At 43.2% G+C, this 12,772-nt stretch overlaps 1 protein-coding gene across 5 annotated transcripts in view; it reads right to left on the bottom strand.

The window, feature by feature from the left end:
• ttc39a (tetratricopeptide repeat domain 39A) overlaps positions 1–12,160 on the bottom strand; it is a 45,931-nt gene extending 33,771 nt beyond the window's left edge. Inside the window, exons 1-3 of one of the 5 annotated variants that reach the window (XM_020499129.2) lie at positions 11,862–12,160; positions 10,077–10,130; positions 9,904–9,954 (exon numbers count right to left, since the gene is read on the bottom strand). In XM_020499129.2, the coding sequence (XP_020354718.2) occupies positions 9,904–9,954; positions 10,077–10,130; positions 11,862–11,914 (158 nt within the window). In that variant the 5' untranslated portion in view covers positions 11,915–12,160. Of the gene's footprint in view, positions 1–8,055; positions 8,116–8,437; positions 8,819–9,462; positions 9,588–9,903; positions 9,955–10,076; positions 10,131–11,861 lie in introns of those variants that run through there. The other 4 variants (XM_031785997.1, XM_031785998.1, XM_031786000.1 and 1 more) reach the window with 4 other exon arrangements.
• Between the last annotated feature and the right edge of the window lie 612 nt (positions 12,161–12,772).

The raw sequence follows: 12,772 nt of genomic DNA, 5'->3' as shown, positions 1-12,772 counted from the left end.
GTCAGCCAGACTCTTCCAGATCCGCCAGTCTGCCAGACTCTTCCAGATCCGTCAGTCAGCCAGACTCTTCCAGATCCGTCAGTCAGCCAGACTCTTCCAGATCTGCCAGTCAGCCAGACTCTTCCAGATCTGCCAGTCAGCCAGTCGACCAGACTCTTCCAGTGCCGCCAGTCTGCCCAGCGCCGCCAGTGCCGCCAGTCTGCCCAGTGCTGCCAGTCTGTCCAGCGCCGCAAGTGCCGCCAGTCTGCCAGGATCAGTTAGCTCCGCCAGCCAGCCAGGATCCGCCAGTCTGCCAGGATCCACCAGTCTGCCAGGATCCGCCAGTCAGCCAGACTCTTCCAGATCTGCCAGTCAGTCAGGATCCGCCAGTCTGCCAGACTCTTCTAGATCTTCCAGTCTGCCAGACTCTTCCAGATCCGCCAGTCAGCCAGACTCTTCCAGACCCGCCAGTCTGCCAGACTCTTCCAGATCCGCCAGTCTGCCAGACTCTTCCAGATCCGCCAGTCAGCCAGACTCTTCCAGATCCGCCAGTCTGCCAGACTCTTCCAGATCCGCCAGTCTGCCAGACTCTTCCAGATCCGCCAGTCTGCCAGACTCTTCCAGATCCGCCAGTCTGCCAGACTCTTCCAGATCCGCCAGTCTGCCAGACTCTTCCAGATCCGCCAGTCTGCCAGACTCTTCCAGATCTGCCAGTCAGCCAGACTCTTCCAGATCTGCCAGTCAACCAAACTCTTCCAGATCCGCCAGTCAACCAGACTCTTCCAGATCCGCCAGTCGACCAGACTCTTCCAGTGCCGCCAGTCTGCCCAGCGCCGCCAGTGCCGTCAGTCTGCCCAGCGCTGCCAGTGCCGCCAGTCTGCCCAGTGCCGCCAGTCTGCCCAGCGCCGCCAGTGCCGTCAGTCTGCCCAGCGCTGCCAGTGCCGCCAGTCTGCCCAGTGCCGCCAGTCTGTCCAGCGCCGCAAGTGCCGCCAGTCTGCCAGGATCAGTTAGATCCGCCAGCCAGCCAGGATCCACCAGTCTGCCAGGATCCGTCAGTCAGCCAGACTCTTCCAGATCTGCCAGTCAGCCAGGATCCGCCAGTCAGCCAGACTCTTCCAGATCCGCCAGTCAGCCAGACTCTTCCAGATCCGCCAGTCTGCCAGACTCTTCCAGATCCGTCAGTCAGCCAGACTCTTCCAGATCCGTCAGTCAGCCAGACTCTTCCAGATCTGCCAGTCAGCCAGACTCTTCCAGATCTGCCAGTCAGCCAGTCGACCAGACTCTTCCAGTGCCGCCAGTCTGCCCAGCGCCGCCAGTGCCGCCAGTCTGCCCAGTGCTGCCAGTCTGTCCAGCGCCGCAAGTGCCGCCAGTCTGCCAGGATCAGTTAGCTCCGCCAGCCAGCCAGGATCCGCCAGTCTGCCAGGATCCACCAGTCTGCCAGGATCCGCCAGTCAGCCAGACTCTTCCAGATCTGCCAGTCAGTCAGGATCCGCCAGTCTGCCAGACTCTTCTAGATCTTCCAGTCTGCCAGACTCTTCCAGATCCGCCAGTCAGCCAGACTCTTCCAGACCCGCCAGTCTGCCAGACTCTTCCAGATCCGCCAGTCTGCCAGACTCTTCCAGATCCGCCAGTCAGCCAGACTCTTCCAGATCCGCCAGTCTGCCAGACTCTTCCAGATCCGCCAGTCTGCCAGACTCTTCCAGATCCGCCAGTCTGCCAGACTCTTCCAGATCCGCCAGTCTGCCAGACTCTTCCAGATCCGCCAGTCTGCCAGACTCTTCCAGATCCGCCTGTCTGCCAGACTCCTCCAGATCCGCCAGTCTGCCAGACTGTCACACCCTGACCATAGTTTACTTTGTATATTTCTATGTTTTGGTTGGTCAGGGTGTGAGCTGAGTGGGCATTCTATGTTTCATGTCTAGTTTGTATATTTCTATGTCTGGCCTGATATGGTTCTCAATCAGAGGCAGGTGTTAGTCATTGTCTCTGATTGGGAACCATATTTAGGTAGCCTGGGTTTCACTGTGTGTTTGTGGGTGATTGTTCCTGTCTCTGTGTTTTCACCAGATAGGGCTGTTTCGGTTTTCGTTACGTTTCCACGTTTGTTGTTTTTTTGTAGTTTTTTGTATTGATTCGTGTTTTACGTTTGTTGATTAAACATGGATCGCAATCTACATGCCGCATTTTGGTCCGACTCTCCTTCACCAAAAGAGAACCGTTACAAGGGGAACACGGACAACCTCCAAACATTCTGTGAGGAGTGTAGGTCATGATATTGTCTCATTTTACCACCCAATCTGAGCAGGCTTTTACACTGAACAAAAATATAAAACGCAACAAGTAAAGTGTTGGTCCCATGTTTCATGAGCTGAAATAAAAGATCCCAGAAATGTTCCATATGCACAAAAAGCTTTTTTCTCTCAAATGTTGTGCACATATTTGTTTACATCCCTGTTAGTGACCATTTGTCCTTTGTCAAGATAATCCATCCACCTGACAGGTGTGGTATATCAAAAAACTGATTAAACAGCATGATTATTACACAGGTACACCTGGGGACAATAAAAGGCTATTCTAAAATGTTCCATTTTGTCACACAACGCAATGCCACAGATGTCTCAAGTTGCAGGAGCATGCAATTGGCATGCTAACTGCAGGAATGTCCACCAGAGCTGTTGCCAGATAATTGAATGTTCATTTCTCTACCATAAGCCACATCCAACGTTGTTGTAGAGATTTAGGCAGTACATCCAACCGGCCTCACAACCACAGACCACGTGTAACCACTCCAGCTGGACAGCTGATGAAATTGTGGGTTTGCACAACCAAACCAACCAAACTGTGGGTTTGCACCACACAACCAACCAAACTCATCTGTGTGGTCGTCCTCTTCACCAGGGTCTTGACATGATTGCAGTTTGGCGTCGTAACCGACTTCAGTGGGAAAATGCTCACCTTTGATGGCCACTGTCATGCTGGAGATGTGTGCTCTTCACGGAGTAATCCCGGGTTCAACTGTACTGGGCAGATGATATGACGTCGTGTAGGCGAGCGGTTTGCAGATGTCACCATTGTGAAGAAGAATGCCCCATGGTGGTGGTGGGGTTATGGTATAAGGCTACACAAAACGAACACAATGGCATTTTATCGATGGCAATTTGCATGCACAGAGATACCGTGACGAGATCCTGAGGCCCATTGAGGTGCCATTCATCCGCCGCCATCACCTCATGTTTCAGCATGATAATGCACAGCCCCATGTCAGAAGGATCTGTAAACAATTCCTGGAAGCTGAAAATGTCCCGGTTCTTCCATGGCCTGCATTCTCACCAGACATTTCACCAATTGAACATATTTGGGATACTCTGGATTGAAGTGTACCACGGCGTGTTCCAGTTCCCGTCAATATCCAGCAACTTCACACAGCCATTGAAGAGGAGTGGAACAACATTCCACAATCAACAGCCTGATCAACTCTATGCAAAGGAGAAGTCACGCTGCATGAGGAAAATGGTGGTCACACCAGATACTGACTGGTTCTCTGATCCACTCCCATACATTTTTTTAAAAGGTATCTGTGAGCAACCGATGCATATCTGTATTCCCAGTCATGTGATATCCATAGATTAGGGCCTAAATAATTTATTTCAATTGACTGATTTCCTTATTTGAAATTGTTGCATGTTGCATTTATATTTTTGTTCAGTGTACATGGTTTTCACTGCATCTACTATTGAGTGTTCTTTTACTGCTATCAGACTAACGCTAGACCTTTCTTATCTGACAAGATTGGATTCTTTTCACTGTTTCTTCAGTGAGCTGCTTTCTCATTCGCTCTGCATCAAATTACGGGTCTTTCAAATGGGTGATTTAATTTAAAAAATAAGTGGGGTTTCACCACATCTTTTAATATAAAGCTAGAATCTTCATCCAAACAAATCTCTGTTGGTGATGTCAAGACTCCTCTCCATTAAAAACAATAGAGCACTATGTACAGTTGAAGTCGGAAGTTCACATACACCTGACTAAATACATATAAACTCAGTTTTTCACAATTTCTGACATTTAATCCTAGTAAAGATTCCCTGTCTTAGATCCGTTAGGATCACCACTTTATTTTAAGAATGTGAAATGCCAGAGTAATAGTAGAGAGAATTATTTATTTCAGCTTTTATTTATTTCATCACATTCCCAGTGGGTCAGATGTTTACATACACTCAATTACTATTTGGCAGCATTGCCTTTAAATCGTTTAACTTGGGTCAAACGTTTTGGGTAGCCTTCCACAAGCTTTCCACAAAAAGTTGGGTGAATTTTGGCCCATTCTTCCTGACAGAGCTGGTGTAACAGTGTCAGGCTTGTAGGCCTCCTTGCTCGCACACGCTTTTTCAGTTCTGCCCACAAATTTTCTATAGGATTGAGGTCAGGGCTTTGTGATGGCCACCCCAATACCTTGACTTTCTTGTCCTTAAGGCATTTTGCCACAACTTTGGAAGTATGCTTGGTGTCAATGTCCATTTGGAAGACCCATTTGCGACAAACCTTTAACTTCCTGACTGATGTCTTGAGATGTTGCTTCAATATATCCACATAATGTTACTTCCTCATGATGCCATCTATTTTGTGAAGTGCACCAGTCCCTCCTTCAGCAAAGCACCCCCACAACATGATGCTGCCACCTCAGTGCTTCACGGTTGAGATGGTGTTCTTCGGCTTGCAAGCCTCCCCCTTTTACCTCCAAACACAACGATGGTAATTATGGCCAAACTGTTCTATTTTTGTTCAGACCAGAGGACATTTCTCCAAAAAGTGTGATCTTTGTCCCCATGTGCAGTTGCAAACCGTAGTCTGGCTTTATGACGGTTTTGGAGCAGTGGCTTCCTCCTTGCTGAGCGGCCTTTCAGGTTATGTCGATATAGGACTAGTTTTACTGTGGATATAGATACTTTTGTACCTGTTTCCTCCAGCATCTTCACAAGGTCCTTTGCTGCTGTTCTGGGATTGTTTTGCACTTTTCGCACCAAAGTACGTTCATCTTTAGGAGACAGAACGTGTCTCCTTCCTGAGTGGTATGACGGCTGTGTGGTCCCATGGTGTTTATACTTGCGTACTATTGTTTGTACAGATGAATGTGGTACCTTCAGGCGTTTGGAAATTGCTCTCAAGGATGAACAAGACTTGTGGAGGTCTACAATTTGTTTCTGAGGTCTTGGCTGATTTCTTGCGATTTTCCCATGATGTCAAGCAAAGAGGCATTGCATTGAAATACATCCACAGGTACACCTCCAATTGACTCAAATTATGTCAATTAGCCTAACAAAAGCTTCTAAAGCCATGACATAATTTTCCGGATTTTTCCAAGCTGTTTAAAGGCACTGTCAACTTAGTGTATGTAAACTTCTGACCACTGGAATTGTGATACAGTGAATTATAAGTAAAATAATCTCTCTGTAAACAACTGTTGAAAAAATGGCTTGTGTCTTGCACAAAGTAGATGTCCTAACCGACTTGCCAAAACTATTGTTTGTCAACAAGAAATTTGTGGAGTGGTTGAAAAACGAGTTAATGACTCCAACCTAAGTGTATGTAAACTTCCAACTTCATCTGTACTTTCATTGATTAACATGTTTTATGTTTGTTTACAACAGATATTTTAGAAAGGATCTGTACCTTTGAAGCCACGGTGTGACCACAATAACATTTCATAAAAAGGTTCCAAGAAAGCTGTCCAGAGTTATACCTAGAAAGACACAGCAACAATTTGGCTGAGGCCTCTGAAGTTCACAACAAAGTGGGGGTTCGTCACACTATTTGCCAAACTGTACCATACCTAAACCACCCCAAGCTTAACAGTCCCAAAGTCGACATAATGTCTTCTCAGCAAATTGGGCTCATGGACACAATGTATTGAACCAAACAATGGAATCTGGCTGACACAACTGAGGAGAATCTCTACAGTGAAGAAGGCTAACTGACATCCCTTTACATTCCTGCAGATCAGTGATACATAGGACTTCTTTATGCTAGACCAGGGCAACATTGATGGGGTGGGAACCACAAAAAATCTGAATTCATCATTAGGGGCAGAAGTGTCTCGTGGGTCTGTTCAACGACATCCATACCAACACATGCAGTCAGAGCCGGCCTTAACCCTTTGGCTGCACAAATGGGGCCCCACCTTGTGAGCCAAACATTTTAGCGGCCCTGCTCTTGACAGCAAGTTTGCTGTAGTTCTACACATTTTGCCATGGGCGGAGAAAAGATTTAGCAATTTTATAATTAATTTCATGCAATTCTACTAATTTTGTCATGAGACGAAGAGAAAAATTAGCAGTTTTATAGATAATTTACTGCAATTGTACACCTTCCGCCATAGGGTGGAGAGAAATGTTTACAGGTTTTAGTATGATATCTGAGTGAGAATGACTAACAAAATCTAAAAAACAAATCCTGAAATGGGCTAATTGAGTGACTGTCCGTGACTGACATAAGAGCACCTTAAGTACTATTCTAACTCAACAGTAAGTTGAGACCGCAATTGAGTTCTCGCAACTGAGTTTCTATGTTTCCTAAATGAATCCACGGGCCTACAAAAGGGTGTGCTGCCAGTTGCCTATCTGTTACGGTTTTCTTCTATATCCTCCTCTGACGAAGAGGTAGAACAAGGATAGGACCAAAATGCAGCGTGTCGATTGAGATTCATGTTTAATCAAACAAAGAAACACGAACACTACAAAACACTACAAAACACTACAAAACACTACAAAACACTACAAAACACTACAAAACACTACAAAACACTACAAAACACTACAAAACACTACAAAACACTACAAAACACTACAAAACAAGAAATGAAACCGAAACAGCCTATCTAGTGCAAACTAACCGAAAGTACACATAGGACACTAAGGACAATCACCCACGACAAACTCAAAGAATATGGCTGCCTAAATATGGTTCCCAATCAGAGACAACGATAAACACCTGCCTCTAATTGAGAACCACTCCAGACAGCCATAGACTTTGCTAGATAACCCTACTAGCAACAATCCCAATACCACCACCAAAACCCCAAGACAAACACACCACAATTACAAAAACCCCATGCCACACCCTGGCCTGACCAAATACATAAAGATAAACACAAAATACTTTGACCAGGGCGTGACACTATCCCTGTGCTAGACCATGGTTGAAATCGCTCAAACTATAATGGGTCCACTAGGGATCATATGGAACAACAAGCCTGTATTTCCACTCATTCACAGGCTAATGACATGGGGATGACCATACCATCCATCCAACCTATGACCAGCACCAGCCTGTAACTTCCTGCTCACTAACACACAGTGATGAATGTCAGCACAACACAGACAGTCTAGGGCCTAATAGTATCACACACAGTCATGAACATATTCAATTCACTTAGTTATAATGAAATGTATAAGCAATACCTGAAAAGTAATGCAGTATAAAAATACAGAAAGATGGATGCATTCCAGTAGCTTCTGTATTTCCATCTAAAAAGGTCCATAAAGCCCAGTTTCAAATCAGTTGCTACAATCAGTACACCACCTTTAATAAAATGTGATATTTCTTATTGAATAAAGAAAACCTGCTGACGCACATCAAAAATGTCACGTGACTTGGCTGTTATGTTGGAGAGCAAGGTAAGTTGTTTATCAGACCAAAGATAGCAAACTTGTCCAGCAGAGAGTACAGATGTAAATCAGACAACTTGTTCAAGAGAAGACTTGTTCAAGAGACAGTGCTAAAGCAGGACAATGTAGTTTAACATTGGCCTATTGGCTACTATGGCCATTTGAATGAACATAGCACACTTATAAAGATGGTTAACCATCAACTCAACAGGGGAATAATGTAGGTGGGTCTGAGAAATGGCATGATAATGTACACATAATGGAGGCTATTATTTCCTGAAAGGTTGTACATAGTATACATCCAGATAATTAATGAATTGAAGTCAGCAACTCTCTGATGCTGATTTCTTTGGAGGGAAACTTGAACACAAAACACACACACAAAGATAGAGTGACAAAACATAGCTTTTACCTGCCTTCCTCCTGAAATCTTTCACCAGTGTTATTTTCCATTGAATTAAAGTACTGGAGGCTGAGTAACAGAAAGGCAAACAAAGCACTACAGCAGTAAAACAAGCTGCTCCTAAACACAATGAAGTCATGAGACAAAATAAATGAGGTGGATCTTTAAAAAACCTGTCCAGTTTTACTGGATACAGCTCAATTACAAATCCTCTCTTATTTCAATCACAGTCAATATCAAAAATGATTAATAGTGACAGTATATCACATTCAAAGACACACACACACACACACACACACACAAAACCACAAACTCAGCATCTCTCTGTTTACTTCAACACATTGTCAGTACCTATCACTTCACCACGCAGCAGTATCTACATAACTCTTACCCGTTTGATAGAGTTTCTGCTTCTCCTGACATTTTCATCTGGCAGACAGAGTACTAGAGGGAAGTAAAGACAGCAAACGCAGAAGATAATTGACTATCTCTGGCTCCGGCCTTTCCAGCAGCGCAGCCCGACACACTGTCTCCTTCTGGCAACAGCAGCAGCAGCAGTCAGTAGAGGGGGGGAAGATCGCAGCTCTTAATAAGATTGGGATGACTATCACACGTAGGGAAACTAAACATCTTCCACCCCCCAACTCTCTGCATCCAAACACACATGCATACACACTCTATCGCTCTCACACACACAGTCCCTAAACTCTCCTCCTATCCCACCTCTTCCCATCATCACACTCACGCTACACACTGCAGTCGTCTCACTGATTGGCTGAGGCAGTGGCAGGGATGGCCTAGCCACACAGGACTCCAGTCAAATGATAAGCAACAAAAATCATACACAAAAAAATGAACTATGCAGCACAGATAAGAGGTACCCTGGCTATTACATCAACCGAAGAGGACAGGCAACCGCACTCAGACTATCAAAAAGAAAAAAAATATTCAGGTACTAATTCAGATCTCTGAATATATTGAATAGACGATTTCAAAATCCCTCAGTAAGATTCCGTACAGAGATGTAAAGTGACTTCATGCCAGTGAGAGGTAGAGTCCTGTAAAGAAGGAAGCCTTTACTGCAGTGACTCAGGCTAACTACTGCAGCAGCACAGACACACTGCCCACTATAACATAGCCAGTAGGACAGAGCCAGTAGGACAGAGCCAGTAGAACACTGCGTAGCGTTTAGGAGCTTAGGAGAGATGGAGAGATGAGTACCATTGAGACCCAGTAATTACACCACAGCCAATCGCTCTGAAAGTGAATGACCCATGAAAGGAGCCAGCCACTTGTCAGAATGAGCTCTCAGACAGCTGTCTACATTTAGGTCATAGAGGAGAAGTGATCTGAAACATGGTAAATCTGTAAATCTCAAGACACAGGAAAGAGGTCAGCTCATGCACACACACTTACAGTGTTCTATTAGCTTTCTCTCTGACATCTGTTAAGCTGAATCAGTTGAAGTTTTTAAATCTATGAGCACTAGGACAGCATCCAGAGGTTCAATTTAGTCCAAAAACATTTTTGGGCTCCTGCTCTTTTTGCGTCAGTGGAATTGCTTTGTGTTATACATGATCATGGGAAAGCAATTTATTTCAGGGACAGCTCCACCTTCAATCATGTGATGTCAATAAAACTGTGTGGTCACAACAACAGCCTTCTTCCCACATGTGAGAAGCATTGGTGAGAGGTGAGAGGCATTGAAATGTAATGATATCTCTATGGATGAGAAGGTAGGCTCATCTTCCTCTTGGTCAATCCCTGCCTGGACCGGAGCTGAGATTGCCAGCTTTAATGGCATCCTTATTTGAATGATTGATAAATTGAACAGCAGGAAGGAGCGATGTCACTTACTTGAAATCTGTGACTTTGGGGTCAAGTTCTGGACTGTTTATGACGGACAACCTAGAAGCAAACCATGCTGTTATAAAAATGTTCTATTAATCAAATCCCATTCAATGCCTTGGCATAATGAGGATAAATATAGTTTTCACAGAAACTGTTCCATGTTTTTCATGTAAACTTACAGTGTTGGGCAGCCATTGGGGTCGGCTGAGATTTCTTTCGCCTGCAGGGCGTCCCTAGGGTCACAGTATAACAGACAGAACAGTAAGTACTAGGGATGTGTCTCATTTACCAATGCTGAGATCACCAATGGTAATACAAGGCCTCTACTGTAGATGCTATTCTTTGGAGCTATTTACCATTATAGTTTATGTTTATATTTCAGTGAATTTGTTTCCCTAAGTAGCTTTATATTCAGCACAGTGTATTTTTCTTTATCAAAGCAAGTCACCTGAGAGGGGTTGGTAGCTGTAGCTTTCTTTTACATAGGCCTTAATCCAGAATAACTATCCGTTGAACAATTTGTGTAAATACTTTGTAACAAGCTAGTTACTAATTAGCCTGTTACTGTGCAGTTTAGTTCTTTCCTTTTTGTATTTTTGAAGAAAAGAGTTGTATGAATTCCGGAACTGCCAATAATTATTTGTTAACATGATATTACAAAGGTTTTCCTTTACAGTAAACCTTATTTTACCCCATCTTAACTGAACTTCCTTGACTGTACATTTATCTCCAGATGTAACCACAGGTGATGGCATGTAATGTTAAAGAGCCACATGGTGGTCCTGTGATTACAAATGTGCTTTACCTAGATTATACTTTATAGAAATGTATCTTAGATTATACTTGAGAGAAGCCATTCCTATGTTTTTGAGTCTGAAAATCAACTGATTTGATGTGTAGAAAAAGTAATCTAAAGTGGCTTAATTTTCTTATTTACTTTGCAGAATTGAAATCTATTACATGTCCTACTACATGCTGTCTCCATCTTAATGCTAATATAACAGCTGGCAATAACATCCCAATTTCTGTCAAATAAAAAAAGTAGCATAATCAGAATGCGTACATAATCACTCAACATTTATCAAATCCGTCTGCCACGTCTTCAATCTGATAGGTAATCTAAAATCATCACACAAATCAATCATTAAACACTAGGCAGGTTTCCATTGACCTAGATTTATTCGACAAAAATAAATGTTGCAAAATAAATCCTTGCTAAATGTGTATTGGAAACGGCAGATATAGAAGACATTTTCTAAAGATAACGTTTTTATCCGTTCGACAAATGATGGAAACTGTATTTTTCGAATAAATTATGCAGAATAAAGGTCTAATAATGTTTCTTAGCGGGTCAATGATTGTCCTAATTTTAATGAATCCCAAAATTGCTTCACCATGCTTTTCTGGTTTGTTGGCGAATTTCACCATATAATTATTTCAGATCTACAGGAATGCAGGTTTCACCATGGCACTGATCGTGGCTATACATTGGCACATGATCATTATTAGAGTATGGCATATCAGTAAAACGCTGGCTTTCGTGGGCTACCTGAGACATGAAACAGATAGGTTGGAGGACATATAGGCTTTCGCCAATATATTAATGAGCAATTTGCCTACATGGCTAATGGAAACAGTTCAACCAATATATTTTTATTCGACACTGTAGGTTTGGGTGTCACGTCATTACGTCCAGATGTTTTTAATCGACAGAAGATAATTAAATCAAAACGCACTTTAGCAGGCAATTGTTGCATCGGGTTTCTATGCAAACTTTCTAAATGTCGACAAACAACATAACTGGACAAGTTAATGGAAACATAGCTACTGTTGTGACCACAAATACAACATACTTAGACTACTGTAGACTGTAAATACAAATATTGCTGGGTTTATTCGTAAAAAACGTTGTCAATGCTACTACAACTAGCCTACTGTATAGTTCCGTGGATTTTGTGACTCACCCTTTGCTGCCATTTTTCTTCACGCTGCGTCTCCAACCAGTGATAACACTCATTCCACTGCACTGAAATACTGTAAACGTGCAGAATATCCAGAAAAAGTGCGGCGCCTGATTATCCTTAAAATGACATACGGTGTTTACCTGTGCACAGGTGATAATGTATCTGGCGAGTGTTTGAGAAAGTATGAGGAAGAGGTTGTGTCTTCTTGATAACTATATTCCTCTTTCCTGACCTAGTTTTTTTTAAGTGGATGTACTCATCACTATTATAACCAGATCCCTTTTAAAGTGTAATGGAATGTGGGTCGGTAGTACTGCTACAAGGTCTTAGAGCGCTCCAATACAGCCCCACAGTGGTGGTATCATGATAACAGTAAAACCTAGCGGTCAAATAGGGAAATGGTTCCAATCGTTTTTCCACCATTCATTTTTCCCATAGGGGATTTTAGAAACACTTCAAATAAGGGCTGTGTTTTGTGTAGGCCTACCCTGGCGTGACGTTTTGATAACCATGCAAATCTCTCTCGTACAAGTGGACTTTTATCAATATATTCGGGTCTATTTACTCTCAGATTCTGAAATGCTAATTAGCGTAAAAGTAGACATCATGCAAAACAACAAATCACTACAAGCTCCTGAATGTCATCTGTAGCTGACACTTTTGCTAACGGGTATTGTGTAAAAGTAAAACTTGCACAAGACAGTTCACAGAATTGTCCATTTAAAGAAATGTAGCCAATTTTATTCCTTACTGCATTTAGCTAAAAGATAGTTAATCCAGAGATTCTTACCATTGCCTCGATTCGGCAGTCTCCTCCAGATCAGCATGTCATTTGTAAGTTCTTTATGATAGCCACATTAGCGTTACAGTTTTTGGGGTTAAATACAGGTGACTATATTGATAAGTCAACT

The sequence above is a fragment of the Oncorhynchus kisutch genome, linkage group LG13 (assembly GCF_002021735.2).
Source record: "Oncorhynchus kisutch isolate 150728-3 linkage group LG13, Okis_V2, whole genome shotgun sequence".
NCBI classification, from domain to species: Eukaryota; Metazoa; Chordata; class Actinopteri; order Salmoniformes; family Salmonidae; genus Oncorhynchus; species Oncorhynchus kisutch.
The sequence above is the reverse complement of the archived record's forward strand: the minus strand, read 5'-3'. Positions and strand labels throughout refer to the sequence as shown.